Raw genomic sequence first — 27,415 nt, 5'->3', positions numbered from 1 at the left:
TCATGCCCTTGACTGTACCTTTCATCAAAATCCATGCCGTACTTTTCGCGTGGAGTAGTAACAAATATCTATTCAATCTCAGAAACTTTCGCGTTTATTAATATTAGCAAGAGTTCATACGTTTTCTAAACACTCAGACTCAAAGGGAAAGGGCCTTTCATGTAAAATTTTATACGAAACAACAAATTCTCAAAAGCTGTCTTTAACAAATTGGCATCAATCTCCTTCTATTCTCGCGTTGTACAATAAAAGAGCTGAAATAGCGCCCGGAACCCCTCCAGACAATGGTGTCTTAGTAACGCGATATTTTAAGAGGTCAACACTTTACCCCTATTAGCTGGTGGGGGGCGGCTCCCTCGATACACTGAGGAAAGTTTTTTTGGCAGCTGTTATAGCACTGCGAAAGAAAAGTTTTTAAAAGCTGACGGTTGCTTTTGGAGTACTTACCGACTGCTTTGTTTCAAATGATGCCGTTATGCCGTCGCTTGACGCCGTGGTAACCTAATGGTTTGAATAAAGAATGGTTTATTGGCTGATAAAATAGATTACACATGCAGAAACACTGAAATATAAACATCCATGCCTATTCGTACCAGCCAAAATGGCCGCCACTCAGCTATGTTTCGCGAAAAGATCTGAAGATGATTTCGCGACGCTGATTTTCAGGGGCATAGGATAGTTTTCATCCCGGAAAATTGCATAGTTCCCGCGGGATAGCAATAAACGAATTCTGCGCGGACGGAGTCGCGGGTATAACGGCTAGTTAAGTGTGATATATCTTTAAATGTTCTATGGGCTTTTTGATTTTACCATTTTTGTGAGCTGTGTGTTCTCAATCCGCATTGTACAGTCGAGTTCTTAAACTTCTGAGCAAAAATTCAATCAAAAATATCTGAACACGCTTCTACGCCGGTAACAATAGAGTCGTGTTCACATATTTTGGAATCAAATTTTTGCGCAGAAGTTTATGAACTCGGCTGTACTTGCGTGATAGCTACAGCCCAAGCCCTCTCATTGTGAGATGACTTTTTTTTGACTAGCATAAACAGCTATGATGTAGGTATGTCCGTGACACAGGTTATGAAAATGACAGAACAATCAAAACTGTAACAGTTTAATAAAATAAAATACTTCAATACATTGTACGAGAATGCAATCTTAGTGCAAACAAACTTTTTTAGACTAACTCCTAACACAAATTAAAAACTACATCTATGTAGGTACTATCGAACCAACTGAACCATGACCCCCTAAAGAAACTTTTACAGAAAATTACAATAATATCGCTTCGCCTAATAAAGTAAAACATTATGATGTTTACTGTGACAACGTTCTACGGTGAGTCAGGAATCAAATGGTTTGATAGTTCATTATTACTTAGCATATTGACCTATTATTAAACTATTTTTTTAAACGAGTTAAAAACAATGACATCATGTAATTTAATCTATAGTAGCTCTACTGGTTTTATAAGAGTCCCCTACAACGCTAGTTGCATTATAGCGCTGAAAAAAGCTGCCCTTGTAACCCAGCCCAGTTTCTCCCGTCGTACCCGCTATGGCTGTTATAACATCATTGGTCCGTTCCCCACTACGCCGTCCTAAAGTAATATTATACCTATTCATTTCCAGCCCCAGCTTTCTATTACTGAAACTCCTGCCTAAAGATTTAGATCGCTTCACGCTGAATTTGTCTTTCGGTATCTTGATGTCGTATAGAGGGTTTATAACGCCTGTATAGTTGTGTGGGGCGAGATTAAGTTTTGTGGTGGCGAGTTCTAGCTGTGTAAGGTGGTTCTCGAGGTCTTGAATACGCTTCGGTGGGAGATAGTCCGCGTAACGCTGGGAGAGCTGGAATTAAAAAAAAACGTCTGTACAAGAATAAACTGTTTGGAAAATTTTAAGTTACAAGTAGCCTGAAGGTATAATCCAACAAAAATTCAGCAAGAAGGACAAATAATTAAAACTAATTACATTATTTGTAGATAAGAGTTAAGTCTACTCTAGTAAGTTTGTAACATCATCACACGAAATTGGCTAAATGGTTTTAGATGAAATTTGACACACAGATACAGTTTGTAATCTGAATTAAGAGATAGACAATTTCTAATCTTAGGAAATGATATGGTTTGCGAATAAACGAATTGTTTGCAGACAAAGATGATTAAAGATGATGTGATTTTTTTTCTGTGTCCAATTTTGGCGAATTTTTGCATTCTTTTTGGGGGCCACTTTTTTTATAAATTGAACATTTATACTCATTAAAAAATTAAAACAAAATATCTACGTTTTAATAAGATCCAATAACAATGTAGCTTCCATTTTATCAAAACTAAAGCAGAAATTCAGAGAACCTGCGGAAGTTATCTTTTAATTAGTTCTAATCTAATGAATGTTTAGTTTCGATTCCCGTGAATTTCGTGATGGGGTTTGGAGGAATTATTTCATTTTAAGGCAATCAAATTTGTTCTACAGGTAATATTAAGATTTCAGTTCAACTTTCAGTTTCAGTTAATTCTGTTTATATTATTAATCTGGTTGTAATAGCATTTGAAATTTGATTTTTAATCTTGAAATTAAAAGTACCCTTTTACTTTATTAAAGTACAGTCGATAAACTGAATCGTACCTGGCTTGGACCTTTTCATAATCAACTTGGCTATGATTTATTTGACAGATGTATGGAGTTTCAATATGACATCATGCAGTAGCATAAATTTTCCATCCAAGTACAATTCAGTTTCTTTGATTGTATATTTGGTCCTCACTGAAAATCAGCGCCACGGCTTGCCGTGGCATTATGCTGAGAGGGGATGTCTTTATTTGTTCTATGTTTGTTTTATGGCGTTAAATAAATGTATGTATTTATGTATGTATGTATGTAAACTCTTTATTGTACAAAAGAAAATTAACAAAATACAACTGACAAACTTTAAGATACTTGTTTGTACAAGGCGGACTTATCCCTTTAAGGGGTCTCTACCAGTCAACCTTTGAGTGGATGAGAGGAGAGGAGCAATACGTTAGGGTCCGACAAAGGGTGAGTTTAAGAGTTAAAATAATGGAAGCTACTATACAGTGATATATGTCTTATATTTTTTGAAATAAAATAGATTTACCAGTAGTGACACACTTTAAACAATATAATACATAAACTACAATATAAATAAATAAACTACTATATATATGACCATAATACATATAATATAATATATATATATATGTATTTACTTTCTTTTCCTTTTTTCTTTCTATACTTATTTTAAAATATTGAAACCGAAACACCACTGAAGCTACTTTTAGCTTGGTACTTAATTGTTCTTTAACTTGGACTTCTAATATTAGAAAACCAGCTCTGCTAAGATATCCATTCACTACTTACTGGACCACTTGTCCATTTACGCATTGTACGCAATTTTTCTCAAAACTAAACAATGCGAATGAGATTGTACGTATAAAATTCGACTGGAATGGGTACCTAAATATTTTCAATCTTCCGTCTCACCTGTTTGTCGCGGCTAGAGCGGCGCGGCAGCGGCGGCGGCTGCGGGGCCTCGTCTCCGGACACGTAGTCCGGGGGTCTCACGCGGTACTTCTGCGGAGCCTCTGAGCCCTCGGCTTCTGGAAGCTTCCAGGAACTGGGGACAGAGTGAATTATGAGCTTAGACACAACAACAAACACGCACACACACATACTCAGAAAGTTTTGCATTTATAGTATTAGTAGAAAGTCGGATAGGATAAATCAATATAAAGGGATTTAGTTCAAATTGGAAGCACGCGTGACATAGGAATAGACATAGGTACATACATACGGGTCAAACACATAACCCCCCTTCTTCGCTGTCGGGTAAAAAGGATGTTAGACATTATTTTCATATGCCCTAAATATGTGTGGTGTATGCTGGGAAAAAAACGGGGTAAGCTACGAAGCACACATAATTAATGTGTTTATTGTATTTAGAATAAATTGTCCTCAGAATTTACATTTTGGAATGGATTATGCAAAACGGTCATTTTGCTTGTCAGCAATTCAGTTTTTGTGTAAATAGAGCCCGTTGCACGACTTGATACCTGCTGAGTTTCTGTTATTTTACCTATGTGGCAATAATCTGTGATGCGGTTTCTGTTTAATCGAACAAAATAGATAGAGATGGAATCATAGATCCGTCACATAAGATGATTATGAAGTTAATGTGAGCTGCACCAAGTGACTGATGTATTACGACCTATAAGTAGTAAACTTAGTTTAAGCTTCCCTGTGTTTCTAAAAGCCTTTGACTCATCGACGTTGCACGTTGGTGGAAAAGAATACATTTATTTTTCCTTACATACATAATTATCTCGAATACATAAAACGATGGCAGGGTTAGAAATTCCTGTCAAGTAAAGCTCTTAATGATTCACTCGTCATACTTAAAATAATTTGTTTTGTTCGAATAGACGGAGGCGGCATCACATTTAACTAATCAGTGGATGGTGAAACAGCCCCTAAATGATGCAACCTATTTTTTTTCAGAATTGGGTAATCTTGGCTTCTCCGTACTCAGAATCACGAGCACTATTAATTTTGACGAAGAAAGAAAACGTCCCCAATTTTCCATGAAAATTCTATGTGTCCATTTCGTGACGACCTATATTTAAATATAAGAAAAAAAGTCACAAAACTGACAAAAAATTAGGGTCAATTATTTTTTTTCATCTAAATCAATAGTGATTCTGAGTAAGAGAATCCAGAATTACCTAATTCTGAAAAAAAAAGTTATGTTGCGTCATTTAAAGTAAAAATGCCCTAATATATGTCCAAGACCAGCACCTGTCAATTCCATAAACTTCAGTAGCCAACTGCACATAATTTTGATACTATGAAGTAGGTATGCTAAAGTTAGTTTGCACCGCCTAGTTTCGCTTCCATTGTGGCAAAGTTTCGTATGTGGACCATGCGGGCACGTCAAGACCAGTTGGAAATTGATTAAATTTGTTCGCCACAATTTTGAGAGAAAGCCGCAGTTTAAATTAAAACTCATTACTTATCGTTTTGTATTTTGTTATGGATCATATAAAAATACTCTTATGTTAAATTGCACCACCTGCTCGAATGTATTCCTTACTTCTCCCTATTGTAAAGGTTGCTCGGAAGAGATTGCTCTCACAAGCGACCCCGTCTATTGCTTACCTTGAAATTTTTACATACAACTTTGTTTCCTCTACTGCTTACTATATTGTGGTGTACAATAAAGAATAGTTATATTGTATTGTAAATAAAAGTAAAGCAAGTGTATCCCAAATCGCTGCGAATGAAGAGGGTGGATAGAAGACTGACAGTATGCCATAATGTTTAGCAATGCTGATTCGTCGAGCGAAGTATTGGCCATCAGATCACCAGTATAGACTAGCTATAGAGGCTAAGCATGCTTATGTAGAGCAGGCAGTCTGCTCTACATAAATCTCATTTCGTAGGATAAAAAAGGCCTACTAAACAAAAGATTAATTTATGTTCTATTTATTTATTTAGGCATTAAACAGTCACATTATTAAAAATAGCATTTAAGGCATGATAAAGTATAGGTTGACCCGTGGTGGCCGAGTGGATTGACCTATGGCCTCTCAAGCAGATGATCGCGGGTTCAAACCCCGGCTCGCACCTCTGTGTTTTTCGAAATTCATGCATGTGCGGAATTTCATCTGAAATTTTCCACTAGCTCTACGGTGAAGGAAAACACCATGAGGAAACCTGCACAACCTGCGAAGCAATTCAATGGTGTGTGTGAAGTTCCCAATCCGCACTGGACCCGCGTGGGAACTACGGCCCAAGCCCTCTCATTCTGAGAGGAGGCCTGTGCCCAGCAATGGGACGTATATAGGCTGGGATGATGAAGGTATAGGTCTGAGGCCTTTTTATCTAACACATTTGTAATCACGATCGTTTTCACCGCCTCTTTCTCTCACAGGGTATAGGATTAGGGTTAAAAAGAGATGGCAAATACGATCGTTAGAAAAATACGGCGTTAGAGAATAATTTGAACAATTTGAACAATAATTAAAGCATACATTGGTAATTATGACTGAATGAATGATAATTTATTCGCTGAAAATGGTTACAACAGAACGAACCAACGGTTACGGTACGGTTAGGAACGGAGATGTGGTAAAAAAATGAAACTGAATTTGTCAATGAAAAAGACGAATAACAGCGGGGCTACTTCGAAATTCGAAGTTCGTGTCGTTCCGTCCCTCTGACACTTATACTATTTAATACGAGAATGAGAGGGACAGTACGATACGAACTTCGATTTTCGAATTTCGGAGTAGGCCCTCAGTTTACTCACTTGCCAGCCCTCTCGCTGCTTCTGGAGCGTGCGGCTCTCGCAAGCCGGTGCAGCGCGAACAGGGCTCCTTCGCTGGCCTCGCCCAGCCACGAGCACAGCTCTTGCAGGACCTTGGTCACATGAGGAGTTGAAAGTCGTACGAGAGCATAGTTTCTCTATATTCTATTATATCGTTTTAAACTTTCGTGATTCTCACTCATAGTCAAAATACCACAAACGGGACTTATCACGCTATTACTGCACAAGTAATATTTACCTCGACGTTTCGGCAACGTTACAGTTGCCGTAGTCACGAGTAAGACTCAACTCTACTCGTGACCACGGCAACTGTAACGTTGCCGAAACGTCGAGGTAAATATTACTTGTGCAATAATAGCGTGATAAGTCCCGTTTGTGGTATTTTGACTATTCTATTATATTCCCAAAATTCCATGTCCATCATGTCATGTCATGTGTTCATGGGCGGAAGTGATCACTTACCATCAGGTGATCCGTATGCTCGTTTGCCAGCTATTTGACTTAAAAAAAACTTCTAAAATCCCCATTTTTTTCCATGCCAACGTAGACCCCCGTCTGGTCTCCCGTGGACCGGGGTCCACATGAACCACTATAAGAAGTTTCAAGAATCATTGCCTATTGGTTCGCCTCTCCAGCATAGAGCGTTTGTTCACATCCAGGCTCTTACCCCTAACTTTTTCAAAATTCCTGTTCGAAATTACATTTGAATAGAATAGTTTTTTTTTTTGTTATAAAAAAGTATGTCGATTCCCTATCTTATGTACTTATCCACTTTTTCATACTAGTTGCATAGAAAAGTGAATAATTAATATAAGGGCACCGACTGTAAAATAAATCTAAATCTGATATATATAACAGTAATTAACAGGGCACCAAAATGGATGCCACTCAGCAAATGGCGATGTCCGAATTTCTTCAGTGAAGGCGCTTGTTTTCATGGCAACCAGAAATTAAAACCACGAGCTTTACGGTGAAGAAAACATCGTGCGGAAACCTACTCATTCTGAAAGGAGGCCAGTGGATACCACGGCTCATCATTATCAAGACTCACAGTGAACCGGCGTCGCAGCAGCAGCGCCGGCACCAGCTCGCCCAGCGCGGCGTGCAGCCCATAGACGCCGCAACGGGCCGCCGTCAACGCGAGCGGCGCTGTCTGCCCCACCAGCCACTCGTCGCTCAGCGACCAGCTTGTATCTTCGGCGTCTGATGCTCCTGATTCTTCCACTGTGTAAACAGTCCAAAATTTCAATCAAAACAAAACTGGTATGGCATAATACACAATACAAATACTTAATAATAGATAAAGTAGTTCAATTGAAGATCTAGTTGGTTACATTCAGACCGCCACATAATAAGTTTCATTACAGTCTTCTGATTCCTGACTATTTGCGACAGATATTGGTGATGTCAACTTTTTACATTCAAATAGAACAAACAGAGAGAGCATCATACATATATATGCGACAGAAAACGAATAAATACTTAATAAACTCACCACAAAGTGCATCCTTGACGCTGTTTATAAAGTCCAAAGTTTCCAAAAGACTCGGTCTACTGAGAGTCTCCTTGTTCCTCACCGTGGAGCCAGCAGACCGCGGCCGCTTCCTCAACTCTTTGATGCTCTCCACCGGTTCCGTATACACCAAACTCTTCAAGGTATGGTACTTGCGTCTCATGGTTTTCGTATCTGATTGGTTCGTAATGGATATTTCAGGGAACCCGTAGGCTGTAGCTGGCCTGTGTCTGCGGGATCGCCTCCTGGCTTTTGGAAGGTTGTCCAAGGAGGGCAGATCTTGGACGGAGGTGGACGGAATGACGTCAGGCTTGGTGCTGTTCCTCCAGTAGTTCCCTGTCTTCACGCTTGCTAAGATTTCGTCAGTGCTGCCATGTCGGCTTATCGCTTGTGTCTTTGTCCTGAGAAATAAATTATTTAATTGTTGTTATTTATTTGTCCTGCCGTGTCACCAAGTAACATAGTTTTAGTGCTAGTTCTAGTCTTAGTTTTAGGTGGTACTTATGGAGCCAAAATAAACCTTTCTTTCTTTCTTCAAATCACCTGCATTATTATCTGCCCCAGCGGAGCGTGCATATCTGACACGTCTTACCGGCTCTAGAAATAGAGTCGTATCAGATATTTATGCACACTTTGTTGCGTCAGATATTGGTGCTGGTGACTGTACACACCCTGTCACCTTAAATTTGGGAACTGCTTGCTTACAAGTGGCATTTAATCATAATTTTGACATGTGGGGTTAACATGAAGCCAGTTAATTACGCAGCTTTCAAAGTATCGTTCTGGTATTCAGGGCTTGCGTTTTATACCTTTAGCAAAAACATGGAATCAAATTTTTAAACCTGAAGCGAAGGTTACCACAAAATATATGGTGGAATACATTATGAACAGACAAATTGATAACCTCACAAAAATAAGGAAAAGAAGCTCAAAGATCAAATAAAAAAATAGAAACGCCTTATTCAATTTGGAATGTAGGAGTCGTGGGTTATGGTAGTTGCGTTAGATGGCACCACATGCAAGACACAGATGCAAATATTAAAGTTTTCAGATGAGTTGGCTAGGGCCGATTTGGTCCAGTTGGTAGCACACTCGGCGCGCATAGCCTACAGATGCGAATTCAAATAACTCACCTCAAATTTTACTCATAACACCACTATACAAAAAATCGCCCAGACGCAAAGTGTATATTGGAGCGTCTGGAGTACAACACTCCACAAGAGATGGAGTTTAGTCCGTAGGCGTCTGGTGAGCAATTCCCAGATGAGTCGGGCATGCTGCCGAGACCGGCTCGGCAGTATTCTATGAGCATTCTCCACCTCCCTCGAAAAAAAAAACTCGGCGCACCCGAAAACCTTCCTGCATATAATGAGACACCTAAAACGAAATTCGAAAACTGCTCTTCGTGTCGACAATTCGCCAAACTCGAAAGCTCGTGACAAAAAATGCAATAGCGAAACACTTTCGTTTCAAAAGAAAGCTTACACGAAAACATCTCATAAGTTAGAGGCAGCAAAAACAAGACGGATGGCCGTCGGGGGAAAGCTATCAAGGCAGAATGACCCTTATAAACATGTCCAAGTAAAACGTATTCATGATTTTTGCACGAGCCTGACATGGGGACGGAGTCTAATCACAAAATAATAGCTACACGTGTCTGCAGACGGTATAAGTATAGGTCGATTCACGAGAACTGGCGTGAATGAATTGAACGAATGGAAGTTGTAACTTGGCACTGTACAAGTGCCGTTATACTTGGACCTCGTAATATTTTGTAAAACAAGTTGATATAAATGCTTGTTATACCACGATTATCACTTTTATTAAAAGCTTCTTATGAATTTGCAATGTATATTTAATGTATGTGCGAGTCAAATCTTGCAAGTTAAATTTGACCCACTTCTAGTAGTCGGATTGTCTTGGAATTTGTCATACTTTATGTAAATTGAGTGACAATACAATAATTTGATAGTAACATCCCGATAGTCCGGCCCGGATCTCTCGGAAAATGCTTGTTATTCAATTATAATGTTTTTTTTATAAAATTATCTCGTACAATGTGATCAATAACGTCGATAGCTCAGTCAACTTCTTTTTTTTTGTTTTTTAGTTGCTTAGACATAGCTATCGTGAGGTCGCAGGTGAGCAACGTAATTGTTTATAATAAGTGTAGTTCATTCATACTCGCACATAGACTATTAAGTACTAGTGTACTAATAGTAGTTTATGCAACTGTTGAGTAAGAATTGTCCTTAAAACACGAGTGTGGTTTTATGAAACGAGGCATAGCCGTGCTTCATAAAAGGATCACATGAGTGTTTTAAGGCCTAATTAATTACGTACAGTTGCCCACATTATTTTATCTACACACATATTATAAGTACTCTAAGATGGGTTCAGAAACCGATGACAAATGACCTGCATTGAATTACTAATTTGTTCTACCTGTAGGTAACGTATCCATAGGTGTTAAACTAATGTAACAAATAAATTAAAACAGATAAAGCTATTATTTTTGTAAACTTTAAACTACAACGCAGCTGAAAAAAACAATCAAAGTGACAACAGTAATGGCGGCAAGACAAATCTCTGTCACGAATGTTTTTTTTAAGACATAGACAAATCAGTAAAGTCCTTATTCTTATATCGCGCGAGATCAAATTGTCGTGCGATTTATGTTTAAAAACATAGCAGTGACGTTTTGAGTCGAGAAAATGTTGTGTCTATGCATACTAGAATAGAGGCCCAAATTTAAATTGTGTTGATTTTGACAGCTGTTCCAAATTTGAAACTCATTACAGTACTACCTAAATTTGATGCTGTAATGAACATTACGTTACGTGTTTATACCTACTCTGCCACAGACAAGAAAGTTGTCATAGTAATTTAATGCTGGTCATTGCCAACGGTTTTTGAACGCATAGAGGACCTATGATATGGGTGTAGATAAATGAACTAAAAATCCGAACTACATAGGCAATGCATTTGTATAATTGTACTAGTTGAGGGCGATTCGTTTTACGAAATACCATGCACAACCCTATATATAGTTAATAGCATTACAGAAACATCCTCATCCAAGTTCCCAGCCACATATATCCCGTCCCTTTTCACACTATCTGCTTTATATCAAGACCTAACCTCAACATAAACCAAAACTTGCCTACTTTATACCCAAGCAGCAGACATTACGATACAAAATTATCTTTGTAAACCCCGCTGTTTATGCCTCGCGACATTGCCGCAACTTCCAAAGGCCTCCAGTGCCCTAACTCCGGCCTTTCTTAATAAAAATGAATTGTCGAAACCCCGGTTCGCGGGAAACTTTTTTATGAACTCATTGATATTCCAGCTGCATTACCACAATCTACGGGGGCCGTAACAGCTAGTATTTATCGCTGCCCTAACCTTAGGGCTGTCTGCAGCCGATAGAACCCTTGAATTATTCAGATGGTGCAAATCTTTTCATAAACGGACGCTGTTTTGTTTATGGTCAGTCAGCGCTGTAAGTAACGGAGGTAGTTTTTGAGGAAAGCGGTTAGCAATATTTAAATCGAATGCCTTATGACGCAGTTTCATCATCATTGTCATGATCTCAGCCAGCCTAAATACGACCCACTGCTGGGCACATGCCTCCTCTTAGAATGATAGGGCTTGGGCCATAGTTCCCACTCGGGCCCAGTGCGGCTTGGGAACTTCACACACACCATTGAATTACTCCGCAGGTTTGTGCAGGTTTCCTCACGGATTTTTCCTTAGAAATAGAGACTTATTTATGCACGATTTGTTGTGTCTGCTATCGGTGGCGGTGACTGTACAAATTGCTTCACGACTAAATGCTGGTCAAACATATTTACGTAAAATACGGCCTCTTTCCGTTATTAATTTAGGCACGTCGCATAAACGTCGCGTAATGGATAAAATGATAGCCATAGGTCAGTCAACGAGGAAAAATCCATTTTGTCACATCGAAGCTCCTCTTATACCAACCTTATGCTATAAACTTAAGCGTCAAAACAAAATGACACTGAACGCGAGAAAAACAACGAGTCATCCCAAAAATAATGGATCTCATCAATCATACAATCAGGTACGAAGATTGCTACATGAAACAAAACAACCGTGTGAGGATTTGATACAAAAATATTACGACGGAATGAGACATCCACCATTTTGGAAGTCAGTTTAAAATCGACGTAGTTTGTATTTGGCTTTATCTCATCATCATATCAGCCGTAGGATGAATTTGCGTCGCAGGATTGCTAATAATGCTTTCCTTCACTGTAAAGCTGATGGTCATTATCATCAGCCTACAGCAGTCCACTGCTGGACATAGGCCTCTTCCATGGTGCGCCACAACAGTCTGTCATCAACCCCTCGTATCCATCCGCCGCCAGCGACCCTCTTAAGGTCGTCCGTCCACCGTGCCTCAGGACGCCCTGCACTACGTTTTCCCGTCCGTGGTCTCCATTCAAGCTCATTGTAAATTTCAAATATTATTTCGCACATAAATTCCGAAAGTCATGGCGCGAGCCTGGACTCAAACCCACGATCCTCAACGTAAGAGGCCTTAGGTCACTCTTCCACAGCTCTATTAAATATGTACGTATGTAAACTCTTTATTGTACAGTCAAGGGCATAAATATATGTACGTTACCAAGGCGTCAAAAATATCTGTACACATCGATGCCACTAACCATAAGGTCGATCTATACATATTTGACGCTATGGCTGTACAGATATTTAAGCCTTCGACTGTACATAATGAAAGCAACAAATACAATTGACAAACTTGGCGATACATGTTACAAGAACTTATCCCTTTAAAGGATCTACAAGTTAAACTTTGTGTAACATAACATAACATAGTTTCCGTTCCACGTCATTCCAAGCCTACGTAAAGCCGAAATCAGGGGCAAGGCGCCGCGGTAACCAATAGTTAGTTTGGGACGGTCTGGGTAATCGATCGTACATGAGCTAACTAATAAGAACCTAGATTAGTTTGAGATCGGATAGACCCATCGACAAGGCAGCTTTAGACGCCTAATGTTACATTTGTTTGCAAGAACGTTTTGATATCTGGCTGAGGCTGTTAAAGCAACAGCAAGACGTCTGAAAGCTAAATTCTAAGACGTCTATTTTTCTGTTTTTCTGTGCATCTATGTTTCACTTTGTATTTTCGATATGGATTTTACGGGATGACTGTAAAAGTAACAAAATTTGGAGTTGAAAAAAATATACAAAAAGACTCCAAAAACCAATCATAATGGTGTCGCCTGTTTTCTTTATTGCTAACTTCATAATAGTTCAAACAATACGAATATTATTTCACTTTTTTTTAGTATTTGATCTTTAAAATAGAGTATCAATTTTTAAATAAAGAAACTTTATTGACCAACTCAAACACAAATCTATTACTGAAACTGTTCATTTCACATAAGGTATCAAAAGGGCTGCCTTGTCTATGGTAAGACCTAACAGGAAAGTATTCAGGGTCCGTCTAGTAATTGAATACTGCCGCGTGATTGTATTTAATTAGGGGCAGAATTGGATTCTTATTAACTGAATGATACGTTATTTCTCTACGTTCGTGTCGAATACGAGCAATTTCGTACGATATAAAGCAGTTTCGTAGGATAAAGTTCGGATAGATGCTACACTTTTTGATAGTAGATTGATAAACAAGTGTTGTAAGTGATCAATTACACTCAAGATATTTAGGCGCACGAGCGAGAAAAGCGAGCGAGGGTGCTTATAGTTCGCGGTGTAATTCGAGTTGAACACTCTTCTTTTCATCACAAATGCGAGGAAATAAATAAAAACCGTTATAAATGTATACTTACGCAATTAATAACAGAGAGCGGAAGAAAGTTTATCGCGCCAAACCGTCTTTTGTTTTCTTTTTTATAATCGCCTCGCGCTCTTTGGCTTTGGCACATTCAGCCAGGACTGGCCAGCAGCATTATGCCAGCGTGGAGGTTTGGAGGTAAGTATTACAATCTTCTTGTTTAAGTACCAGTTCGTGAATACAAAGGAGCACCATTCGATTTTTAAATTTACTTACATCCCTAAAGATGTAAATCGAATTTACAACACGGATTTCAAGTTAAATGCAACGTACTTATAGAGCTCAAGTGATAAAAATTACTTTACATCACTCAGTTGTCATCTCAGTCGTAGGACGTCCACTGTTGGACATAGGCCTCACATAAACTTCCAGTTGCTCCTGTTGGAAGCGGCTTGCATCCACCGTGAACTTTAATGAGCTAATTCGCTTGACTACAGGTTATCTCTTAATTCATCATATCTCTCAGTACATAAATCAAAATATTTTGTTTGTTGTTATAGGTAGATTGTGTTTATATACTTTTTAATTTTCAACGTCGAATATAATCAAACAAAATATCCTACTAAACACTAAACTCTTCCGTAAAACCTGTAGTAAACGAAAGAGGATATAAGCTTCGATAACAACTAACCACCCTTTTGCCACGAGAAAACAATGCATACATAATTCAGTCCACATATTACCTAACATAAAGCGATGTATTGGAAGCTTTCACAGCCTGCCGATACTTTTGTTATATTTTAACTATGTTATCTGAAATCTGCAAGGTTTTGGCTGTAATACAATTTGGTCAAGTGTTCTAGGCCGATGAAACTCGATTAGATACATTGGCAAACGGATGGTTTAATTGAAATCTTGGCTTGGCTTACCAGTGTTATTGTAGAGTTTATTGGGTTAAGAAAAATGTTATGATAAGGAAATGAAGGTAAGATTGGTTTTTGGAGTCTTTTGTATTTTTCATTTCAACGCCAAATTTTGTTAAGTACTTTTACGGTCATCCCGTAAAATCCATATCGAAAATACAAGCTGAAACATAGATGCACAGAAAAACCAGAAAAGAGACCAGCGCTGGAAATCGAACCCAGGTCCTTAGCATTCCGTGCTGCGTGCTATACCGCTACACCACCACTGAACAGGAGTACCGACACAAATTAATCCTATGCACCACATAGTTAGTTCCAATGGAGTGCTGAAAGTTTCTCGATGAGGGCTAAAGCATAGATGTCGCTAGTGTGACTAAACAAACAAGCTGAGATATGTGGTGCATAGGAGAAATTTGTGTCTGTACTCCTGTCAAGTGGTGGTGTAGCGGTATAGCACGCAGCACGGAATTCTGAGGACCTGGGTTCGATTCCCAGCGCTGGTCTCTTTTTCTGGTTTTTCTGTGCATCTATGTTTCAGTTTGTATTTTTGGAAATGAAGTTAGTTAGTTTGGTACCCGTATTTTTAATAGTTTGTGAACTAACTTCCTTGCCTTCGGAATCCAAAAGCTCATGGTTACTTGACCTGAGGAAATGTATATTTAAGAATTATACTCGTAATCATAAAATTTTGACATTGGAAGACTTTAATAATCTCCAATTCATATTTTTGGCGGTAGAAGCGTTTTACACGTCCATTGAACGTAGTTAGATACATAGTTAAGATGTTTCAGGCTTAGGTCCTTATCTAAGGGACCCCATACAATTCTGTATTTTTAAATGTAATTTTTTTTACATAGTTAAAATAATACAATTTATTAGGTATATTAGTTATTACAGAAAAAAACTATAAACTCACATAAAAACTTAGCGCTTTCTGACCATTAACCTAAATACGCTAAATCTGCGCGTAAATCTCAAAGTCGTGGAAATAACCATATTTCAGTTCAGCGGCCATCTTGAGATAAGGGTAGTTGCCCGTTAACTAACGGATTAGGCGTGGATTTGTAAATTATTACATTCCTCGGTCGGGCAACCAATCTCACTGGAATTTCACCGGCCGGCTTTGTGATTTAAATGAAACGGCCGGCGTGTGTCGGACACTCGTCACGGGTTCCCGGGGCTTTGTGTGCTTCGGCGGGTCTCCGATATTCACGTAAAAAAAGGACGTGTGCATGCATAATGTGAGGCGAGCATAATATTACGAGAACGCTGTAATGGGGCAGTTTTATTCATAACTAGCTTATGCCCGCGACTACGTCTGCGCGGATATAGGTTATCGCGCGGTGGCGCCCTCTACCGGAATAAAAGGTATCCTATGTTGATCCTTGGGGTTCAAACTACCTATATACCAAATTTCATCAAAATCGGTTCAGTGGTTTCGACGTGAAAGAGTAACAGACAGACAGACAGACAGACAGAGTTACTTTCGCATTTATAATATTATAGTAGGGAAGTAGGGATAAGTATGGATAGTATGGATTTCTTATTAAGTGCCTAAATGCCAAGTTTCATAGTTTTATCTTTGACAGCGACGAACTTCTACCATATAAACTTTCATCCCCTATTTTAACCCCTTAAAGCCTCTTTTTCGCGATAAAAGGTAGCCTATGTTCTTTCCCAAAGTCTATTCTATCTCTGTACCAAATTTCATCAAAATCGGTTTAGCGGTTTAGACGTGAAAGCGTAACAGACAGACAGACAGAGTTACTTTCGCATTTATAATATTAGTATGGATAATGTCGAGAGTACGGTCAAGGTTTAATTTATGAGCCACCGTGGAGTCATTTGTTGAGGTTTATTTGTCGATATATCCGATTTTCTCGGAAAAGTTTGTATTTATCGTGTACTCATCTTTGGTACATCAATAGAATTTATAAAAAGTGTAAACAAAGACGCTATTAAAAGCGTGAAAAGAACTTACCTGCTGAGCTAGCAACGATGCATTTTTGTTAGTTTTTCTCGATTATTTCATAAAAAATAAAAGGAAAATAAAAAATGTTGTCTGATAGAACACTTCTATATAAGTTAATGTGTCTACTCCAATAATTATTCGGTACAGAGTTTTATTTTCTTTGAAAACCGGTTATAAACATTAATTCGTTTTTAAAGAATATAAAAGTCTATCACGAAGAATTATTGGAGTAGACACATTAACTTATAAATTAAGAAGTGTTCTATCAGACAACATTTTTAATTTTCATCAAACTTTTAAGGAATAATCGAGAGAAACTAACAAAAATGCAACGTTGCCAGCTCAGCAGGTATTAACGCTCTTAATACGACCACAGACTATTTAGTGATGTGAAAACCTAGACCTATTTCAAAATAATTATCTGTTCGGTAAATCGATTAATAAACCAAAGTATTTTTGACTATTTTATTATTTACAATACTTGATTTAATCCCAAATACTGTTTATTCAATTATGAAAGAAGTAACTATTTTTTTTTAGTTTTAAGGTACTTAAATAAAAATTGCTTATTCGATCGAGCATTAATCTATTTTTAAAATGTCAAATTTTCCTCCATCTCTATGCTACTACAGACTATACATACACGTGTTTTATTCAAGAAATAACGTCAGATTTTGACGAAGATTTTTGAAATTAAAATTAAATATTGAAATCAAGTGAATTTTGGTGAAAACAGTGTTTAGACATCTAGTTAAAAGACACGAATTATAGATAAATGTGTTATTGATTCGATCCAGTGGGTGTTAATACAAGAATTCTTATGAAATCCTTTTGTTTACACTTTTTATAAATTCTATTGATGTACTGTATATAGCCATACATTTTTGGCATTTGACATTTGACACTAAATATAATAAAGTTCCATATTGATAGATATGAAAATGTCACTCATTTAATACAATAATCGATTGACACTTCGAGTGCCGTCGTATTCCGATTGATCGAGGCTTTTGGCACTTGCAATCGCAATCGATATCACCGATTATTTCTGTCACACGGTAAAGAATGAGGTTAGAAAGTGATGTTATGCGATCGCGAACGTCAGCGCGTTAGACAAAGACAATACCTACTGACTTTCCCTGCAGAAAACCAATATGCATACATCTGTAGCATACTTATTGTAAAACTACTCACGACTGAAGGTTTTCGCTGCGGGACCCTAAAAACCCTCCACCGTGTAAATCGTAAGCAAATACTTTCGCCAGCCCTTGACCCTGCGCCCAGGGAGTCGTGCAAATTTACTACTACATTCATAAATCCGGCGGGGGAGACAATTGGCGAACTTGTTCTTACCTAAGCAGGAACATCGATTTTACACAATCGTGGGATATTATGTGGGTGTATCCTTACTTCCGGGCTCACATCTCTAAGTTTTTGAGAACTTATGTTCGAAATTACATTTGAAATTTACCAAGACCAAGAGCTTTAATGCACATGCTTTAGCTAATTTCGGACATAAATTCTACTGTAAATGGTGAAAAAGAACATTGTGAGAAAGCCTGCTCACATCTACGAATAAATCTACGAATAAATGTGCAATAAATTAGCGCAGGCCTCTCACTAGATGTACTGACGACGTCGCTAGAATTGCGAGTGCAGGTGGCAAGTTGTCTTTCATTGTGGAATAGGCCACCAAACCACCATACCATACCACCATAAAATATTGGACAAGAATTTTTTTCCGCTAATTGAATGAAAAAATATATATAGCCTGTTCCGCGTGACGTTACGCGGTGCATCACTTTTTAGCTCGACATGACATCACGGGCATCCACTCCCAAACTTCGACTCGCATCATCTTAGTCATTTTTTGTTGCAAAAGCAAACATTACGTGTCCAATATTTTATGATATCTAACAGTATCTAACTAATGGACTAAAAATAATAATATTTTTTACCCAGGAAAGTACCTAATTGTTTTATCTATCTAGAAACTTGCACCTCAATATTTCAGGAATAATCCCAACAAAATGCCACGTACTGCACGCGCCGTTACGGCTCAGAAAACTCCGTTATCGACTTTTCCCTGAAATAAAAGCACTGACAGAAGCAACTAATGGACTAAACGATTCACTAATGTTTCGCAACTAACGTTTGGCAACCTCATTCATTTCGCAACTTTTCATGTCGCACACACACACACACACAAACATCACGCCTGTATTCCCAAATGAGGTAGGCAGAGCACACGAAACGTTACCGCTTCGGAGCCACTTTTAGCAATTTTAGGTTTTAAGTTTGACAAAAACGGTGCAATAGTGACAGGTTGCTAGCCTGTCGCCTACGGTATACCTTAACCTATATCCTCAGTCGCCGACACCACACGGGTTTCATTTCGCAACTGCTTAATATTTCTGAAACTGTAAATACTTCAGGATTTTTATAAAACTAACCAAACCTAAAGGGTTCTACACGAAGGCCCTGAAATAAATCCTGAAATATTTACAGTTTCTAGAGTTTGCGAAATTAAAAGTTGCGAAATGAAACAGGTTGCCAAACGTTAATTGCGAAATGGATAACGGACTAAACACACTGCCTTACTATCTATCTACACCAAGGGTCAGCAATAGGCGGACCGCGGTCTAGCCCAAGACCTTCGATGACACTTTTCACACTAATTTACCTAATTAGCCACTTCTTTTGTATACTGCATATGTATACGTTACTTATTTTTATGTAAATAAATAATACTATATCACAAAAAAAAACTGGACAAAAAACATTTTTTAACAGTATTCTCGAACACTATTTAAAACTAATTGCCGGCCGAATTTACCACGAGCTTTACGGTACCTAAAGACAAACATCGTGAGGAAACCTTCACGCACCTGCGAAGCAATAAAAAATAGTGTGCGTGAAGTTCCCAATCCGTACAGGGCCCGCGTGGGAACTACGGCCCACGCCTCCGCATTCTGGCCTGTGCCCAGCAGTGGGACGTATAGAGGCTGGAATGATGATGATGACACTTACCGTCTGTCGCCCGTGAGCGCAGCGCTGAAGGCAGCCAGCACGCAGCGCCGAGCCAGCCGCAGTTTGGCCTCGGACTTGTCGCGCCGGCTGAGCGTCAACTCCCGCGCAGCACTATGTTCGCGCCGGCTCGGCAGGCGCATTGGGTACGACACGGCCATGCCGTCGCCTGTCGGGAACACCAGCCGGAATTCTGAGGAACGGTGAAGCCTTGGTTACGAGAACTGACCATGTTGGATCGTCGGCTAATAAGAAACATCGCCAAGGGGTGGCAGGAGGAACTAGTGCCCTCCTCCCCTAAACTAGCAGCAGTGCTTGCACTGTTGTGTTTCGGCGTGGAGAGTAAGAGCCGGTGAAATTACTGGCACTTGAGGTATCCCATCTTGCCTCTAGGTTGGCAACGCATTTGCACCCCTGGCGTGGTTGCAGATGTTTATGGGCGGTGGTGATCTCTTACCATCAGGAGACCCACTTGCTCGTTTGCCATCCAGTCGAATAAAAAATAAATTAAAAAAAACTAGAGTATCGAATAAATTTAAGTATCCTATATATATTTTGTCAGTGCCGCCCTATACATACTCAAGACAGTCAAGAACACGTTGAAGTTCACTTGCTTCATAAGCTCTCGACTGTAGATACCAGCCCCCCCCTTGATCATCGGCTGACGACGCTCTTGTTTTGATCGAAAATAAAACCTATTTAGTTAGATGATCGACTTTGATTATTTTTCGCTTCTGCCAGATCACAAATGGAGTCTTCTATCTCATGTGAAATATAAGGTCTGGCAGTGAATTGTATTCAATTACAAATTCAAATCATTTATTCAGTAAATAGGCCTTTTTTAAACTACCAGCGCTTTCGGAAAGACCATCATTGCCAAGAAGAATGCGCCGCGAGAAACTTGGCAGAAAGTCATTTTATCAAAATAACATACTTGAAAACTACAGTATAAAATTAAAGAAAAAAGTTACAAAAAAAAATACAGGGATGTATGGGGTCCCTTAGTTACAAAGTTATTGTATTGTGTTGTATTGTATTGTGTAAATCTTTATAGTAAGTACCTACATAAAACACATGAAAATTACAGTTACCAAGACAAAGAGATGCAGATACAACGGCGAACTGTCATTGTAGTTTCCGTAATCTACTAAATCTTCACGAGGTTTTTGTTAGAAGATAGGGCCAAACAAACAGGCGGGACACCTGATGGAAAAAAAAACACCACACTTCCCACGATTAAATGGTATAAGAATGCAACATCCCTCTGCAAGGACTGCTGGTCAAGCCGGCCAGAAAGTTCCCGGTCGTTGACAATCGAAGATTCCCAAGAATTATCAAAGGATTTTACATAACCACATCCGTCAAATATTTTCATTGACAAATGCCTATTGTCATCAAATGGAACCCAGTAGAATAACCCACGAGGCTACATATGTCCAACAGTGGAGATCCTCTGCCGACATGATGATGATGATGATGAAGAATAAACCAAGCGTTATCGGACACACAATGAGCCCAAGATTAGCATAAAACTTTAGCCAGTCGGCATTGGGAATCCCCAGCGAACAGCAGCTAAAGTGTCACTTTGACAGTTGTTAATGTTATGGAAGTGACAGCGATGGGCGGAATTAGCGGTCGGCGTATTTGGCACACTTACTTCATTCCAAATAACATTAGACATAATCATGATAGTGGATATTATACACATGAGTTCGGCTCTTCATGCTGAGCTGGTCCAAGCTTATTTTCTAATAGTAACAGGTACATCATCATCAAATATCATTATCCTTTGGTAACGGCTGAACCGCATATGTACTTGTCTTACTAATATTAACATGCTAAAAACTCGAATCGACGGCAAAATATGGCTATAACAAGGCATTTATTTATGTTCCCAGCTCATTTTGTAACAAAGTTAACAATATTGATTAGTACAGTATTAAAAGTATTGCATTTCGCTTAGTAAGGCCTATATCTACTAAAAATAAAGAAAATACTTTAAAAAAATGTGGAAGAAGTGAAAATGTCTTGCAGTTAAACTTATGCAACCACTCGCTGAAATTTTCTGGATTCATTTGGTGAGACATTATTGTATACCCACACCAGATGTTCCTGTCCAGTCCAATGTTATCTGGAATGAAGTATAGCCGGGATGTTTCCCTTCTATGCGGCAGAAACAATATTTCTCTTATTTCTTATATTAATTTCACATCCGGATAGAACAGGGCTAATTTATTTCCCAGAAACCATCGCATCTTAGCGTAAGAGGAAAATGCTGAAAATAATTACGCACGAACACCCAGTGTATTATATTGATGCTCGTATGAATAAACTGATAAGGTGATAAGGGCAGGGCACGATAACGCGCGAGTTGCGCGGCGATTTCTATGTAGATTACTCGTATTGCTAAGACTTAAATCTTTTTCATTAAATACGTCCATCTTCTCCAAAAAAAAAAAGGTTTAAAAAAAGAACCCACGCAGGCCCAATGTGGATCAGGAACTTCACACACAACATTAAATCGCCTTGCAGGTTTGTACAAATTTCCTCGCGATGTTTCCTTCATTCGGTCGTTATAAGTTTCAAATGTAATTCGAAAAAAGAGGTGTGAGCCTGGGTTCGAACCCACGATCCTCTGCATTAGAGTCCATAAAGTCAAACCACGGCTTTACTCAAGTACTAAGTATTGAGATAAATTGTGTTGGAAATGATCTCTACCTACCCACCTTAACCGGCCCACAATCTGCCATACACCATAATATGTACCTACTCGTATATCTCAATTTTGATGGAAATTAGCAACCTTGTAAGTTTAGGGAAATTCATTAGCTATTCTTGTTTATATTTCAACGAAGAGTTGCGTCGGCGTATTCTTATTTATTACGTAGTTAAGTCGTTAAAATTGCAAAATTGTTCTGAAATACGCTACAAGGTGTGAAAGTTCGCTTTAATTTATTTAAAATTTAGCTTAACTTCAGATTTAAATGAATTTAAGGCTTCCTGCAATGTTGAAACTATTATTTATGAACTATGTACAACCTCTAGTTGGTACCCCTCACTTCGTATGTAAAGAATTAGTTTCTCGTTATCCCGCGGGAACTATGTGATTTTCCAGGATAATATCTATTGTACCTATGTCCTTCCTCGGAACTTAGGTCAAAAATATAACCCCATTTTTTGCGTCGGAGTTAAAATATCTAGTAAACTTGTCAATGAGAAAAATTCCCGTAAATCACATCATCATCATCATCATCTTCAGCCTACAGCAGTCCACTGCTGGACATAGGCCTCTTCCATGGCACGCCACAACACTCTGTCTTCAGGCCCTCGCATCCATTCGCCGCCAGCAACCTTCTTAAGGTCGTCCGTCTCCATTCGAGGACTCTTCTGCGTCACCGTACATCGGTCCTGCGACAGACGTGGCCAGCTCAACGCCACTTCAGCGAGCAATTCTTTGAGCAACGTCGGTGACGTTCGTTCTTTTTCGGATAGTGTGACTACGGAAAATCATTATATCCGTTAGGTAGCTATGATGTCACAGACAGACACACACATAGATAAAATTAATAACCCCCTCCCCCCCCCACCCTCTTTTTACGGGGTTAGCCAACGAGAAAAATTCCCGTGAAACAAAACAAACTTATTTAAACTTTGAATGAAAGCGTCGCCATAAACTAGACAACAGAAAGCCTAGGTAAGCCCTAGATACTTCAGGGCCTAATCTACTTTGAAAGTAAGTCCTATTTCAGGGGAAGGCAACCTTTTTGTAAGCAAGGCCCGCAATGCGAAGTAAAACAAAAGGGTATCCGCATTTATTAATTATTGTCATCAGTAAAAATAACGTATTAAGAATGTTTTTTCTTTTACTAAAACTTGCTAACATTATTTCTGTTATTATGTAATTCATGATGCATGGATGCGTATTTAAAAAAACTAAATTCCTACTCCTGGCAGAACATATTGTTTCGCAACATGCTTTAGCTTAGAGATCAATACCAATGTACTGTCGGTTCCCTAACTTATGTATCCACTTTTTTATAGGTACTAGTGTATAGAAAAGTGGATACTTATGTTAGAGCACCGACTGTGCCTATGTTAAGCGGTTCTTTTAAAAAAACGCTCTCAAACGCCAAATTTTAAGATTAATACCCAAGCCCTCCTATACATCGTATACGTACAATTTATTCACAAGACCAACCCTATTGTGCACCCTGCGATAGAGTTTTCAAGACTTAAGTTCGGTTTAGCGAGCCATATTGGAGCTCACGCTAGAAAATTAAGCTTTTTTTCTTATAAATTTTATTTTTTATTATAATATAAGTAGTCAGGGTCGCCGTCATCGAAACCGGTGTGGAGAACTATACCTATGTTAAACGAATAAAATATTCTGTTTCTGAACAGTCCTGGGTCGCAGGTTGCCGACTACTGTCCCATATCGCAAGGCAGGTAAGCACGCAAGCGTTGGCGAGGCACGTGGGCTGTGATTGGATGAGCTACGTTCTTTATGTATAGTACACTCGAGCACTTGCTAACTATTTGGTGTTATGGTATAAACGTGACTGTTACACGTGAGAAGAAAAAGTTTAAGTCTTTCATAGTTTTTCGGAAATATGAATTGGTAACTTATGTACTTAGCGAAGCTTACAGATGGTCAATTCATATTTCCGGGACTATAACTGTAAGGTACCCTAAGGTTGCGTTTCCACCAGAGATGTACGAGGATGTGTTGTAAGGAATGCGTTTGTCATGAACCAATAGAAACGCTTCATTTCGGTTTTTCCGTCACTTATTTGTACCTATAGTTAGCAATAACTTACGGTTTATTGCTGTTATTAGGCAGATTGATCTATGAATTGTGACAAATCGAGGGAATCAGATTTTTTTTATTATTTTCTCAAATAACAGAATACATTGTTTAAAGAAATTATCTGCTAAACTGCATGACAGTTTGTTGGCAGAACATGAGTGAGTGAGAGTGAACATGAGAGAAGAGATCAGAACATGAGTTGTAAACAATTGTAATGATAGGTTGGCTTGGCGAGGCGACTACGCACGCCGCAGCCGCGTGAGCCGCGTTTGTTGTTTATTCCTTGTTTCGTTTTTTTTCCGGTTATAGACAAAAAGGTAAAGGAGTATAGCCTATGCCTGCATGGTAACCTCATTTGTTATAAATGTTTAGTGTTTTCTTTTTTTGCCTTTTTTTTTCTCTTTTTAAACGGAATATTGTGTCGGTCTTCATTTTAGTAAAATTGGTATATTTTAATGTATGATAAACAGATGGTCCCAAAAGAAGAACAGCGCCGTTCGCAAGACCGGCAATTTTTGCTGATTTGGGACCATTTCGTGACATACAATTTTCTTAAATTTTTAATATCTTTTTGTTATGCTACGCTACTTTGTCACGAATAAATGATTTTCTATTTACCTAGCCTCGCTCCTCCGAGCTGTTTCCACTAGAGATGCGCTAAGCGAGGATAGGTTAGGATCTCTGTTGGAAACGCAACCTCAAGTATTATGCTTGGGGATGTAGGAGCGTTGTCTCTGTTCATTACTTGTGCTACCAAGTAACCATTACGCGACGAGCGTCGTGGACGAGCAATGAACGGAGAATATGCTCGCCGTGCCGTCGGATCGTGCGCGATATAGTTTAAATAGTTCCGTTTGACCTCATAACCGAACTACTAAGACTAAAAGTGTTGTAGTAGTTTGGCCCCGGACTATTCAACCGAACTACTGCAGCAAAAGGAAAAACGTAGCGATAGATAGAACATGGACCTGCACAATTTCTATTATGGTGATTGGGCAAAAAAACACCCCTTGAATTTTTACCTTTATCATGTTTTAAGCATTCGCGATTCTCACCCTTGGCCTTAACTACAATGGGTATTTGAAATCCGACGGTTTAAAAGACAAAACTATAATTATCAGACGAACAAACAGCGGCTTAGTAATAGGTTTTGCTAACACCGGAATGGCTAACGACTTCAAACCATAAAGCATATATGCTACCCATACCCATAAAGTAACTACACAAAGGTAGACAAATTCTAAATTCTTCACATAATCCAATATAAAACTATGTTCTATATTCCAGGTAAGCACGCGAGCGACCGAGCGTATACTTTGATTAGATGAGCCGCATTCTTTGTAGAGATGGTCTACTCTATTATGTGGCATGTGGTACTGTATGTATGTTAAAAAAATAATTATTAATACAAGCTTTTTTTGCTGACTGTGCTTACAATGTCACCCAATCTTCAATATTTGCACCAAATTTGAAGTCAACCACTGGAAGTGGGTTAAATATGTTGAGTTCATACCGAATTTCAAGTTCCTAGGACAAGTTTCCTGTTACCTACGGCCAATTGTATAGACTTTTTAACGCCTGTATCTTAGGATTGCGTTGACCTAGAAGTTTTTTTATTTTTTACTGCTTCCAGGGGTAGCAGACCTGCATATTAATTACTAGCTTTTGCCCGCGACTTCGTCTGCGTGGAATAGTAATTTTGGGAAGTATTTAATTTATTTAGGATACCTATTCTGCCAATAATAGTACATAGAAACTTCTACGATATAAACTATTTTTTTTGTTCTTCCATCCATCCATCCACCCGATGTTCTTTGGTAAAACATAAATATTTTGCGGGTAGCCACAATTTAGCAATACGACGTGTATTTTACCCTGCCAACACAAAAGGACTAATTCTTCATAGTGAACTCTTGACACCTTACGTCCTTTCTTGTAAGTTAGGAGGGTAGGATTATAATTAAGACGGCATTTTTACTAAGCATAGCTACACATATTTCCGATAAATATACTTATATTATATGTAGTAATTTGTTTGAATTCCTTAAGAACTTTCATCCCCATATTTTCAAGTAAATAGGTTGAAATTTGAAAAGCGCCGGAGCAAATGTTTTTTAGGGTTCCGTACCTAAAAAGGAAAAAATGAACTTATAGGATTACTTTGCTATCCGTCCGTCCGTCTATCAAACCTCTAAGTCAAGGCAATCAAAAGCTACAGTCATTTAAAAGTGTTTCCAAACAATTGCCTTAACAGAAAAGTTATAGGGTACTTCCGGCTGTCCTAGAAACTTGGAATTTTGCATAAAGGTAGCTCTTATAGCACAATTAATAAGAAAAAATCTGAAAATCATAATTTTTCATGTCTGACTGTATATGTGATTACGCCATCTAAAATGACCCCACATTGAGTACATTTTGCCTATGAGCTTAGAAGGCTCTACTAACACTGCATCATCCCTCTGCTAACATTCCCTCGCAGGTAAAATTTTCAAAAACGCTTGAACAAATATCTTTTTATTTCTTATAAGTAGCCAATGCCAAGTTTCATAAAAAACCGTCGAATTATCTTCGACAATGACGATCTTCCATAAAAAGTTTCATCCCCTGTTTCACCCCTCACAGGAAGAATTTTTAAAAACGCGCGTTATAATATCTGTTTATCTCTTAGCACGTACCCAAATGCCAAGTTTCATAAAGAACCATCGATTTATCTTCGACAATGACGATCTCCATATAAACATTCATCCCCTATTTCACCCCTCACACGAATAATTTTAAAAAACGTGCGAACAAATATCTATTTATCTCTTTTCATGGCCGGAATGGCAAGTTTAATAAAGATTCATCGATTTATCTTCGATAATGACGACCTTCCACATAAACTTTCATCCCCTATTTCATCCCCTCACAGGTCGAATTTTCAAAAAAGCTCAAACAAATATAGACTTATTTCTTATTAAGTGCCTAAATGCCAAGTTTCATAGTTTTATCTTTGACAGCGACGAACTTCTACCATATAAACTTTCATCCCCTATTTTAA

General features: G+C 38.6%; 1 protein-coding gene across 2 annotated transcripts in view; it reads right to left on the bottom strand.

Annotated features, from left to right (window-relative positions):
• Positions 1–1,100: 1,100 nt before the first annotated feature.
• Positions 1,101–27,415, bottom strand: part of LOC141437067 (uncharacterized) — a 58,243-nt gene continuing 31,928 nt past the window's right edge. For both annotated transcript variants that reach the window (XM_074100275.1, XM_074100276.1), the window contains exons 14-19: positions 19,572–19,761; positions 7,841–8,259; positions 7,397–7,569; positions 6,328–6,437; positions 3,504–3,636; positions 1,101–1,850 (exon numbers count right to left, since the gene is read on the bottom strand). In XM_074100275.1, coding sequence (XP_073956376.1) covers positions 1,443–1,850; positions 3,504–3,636; positions 6,328–6,437; positions 7,397–7,569; positions 7,841–8,259; positions 19,572–19,761 — 1,433 coding nt within the window. In that variant the 3' untranslated portion in view covers positions 1,101–1,442. The remainder of the gene's footprint in view (positions 1,851–3,503; positions 3,637–6,327; positions 6,438–7,396; positions 7,570–7,840; positions 8,260–19,571; positions 19,762–27,415) is intronic.

Source organism: Choristoneura fumiferana, chromosome 17 (genome assembly GCF_025370935.1).
Source record: "Choristoneura fumiferana chromosome 17, NRCan_CFum_1, whole genome shotgun sequence".
Taxonomy (NCBI): domain Eukaryota; kingdom Metazoa; phylum Arthropoda; class Insecta; order Lepidoptera; family Tortricidae; genus Choristoneura; species Choristoneura fumiferana.
Note: the sequence above shows the minus strand (reverse complement) of the source record. Positions and strands in the feature narration are given on the sequence as shown.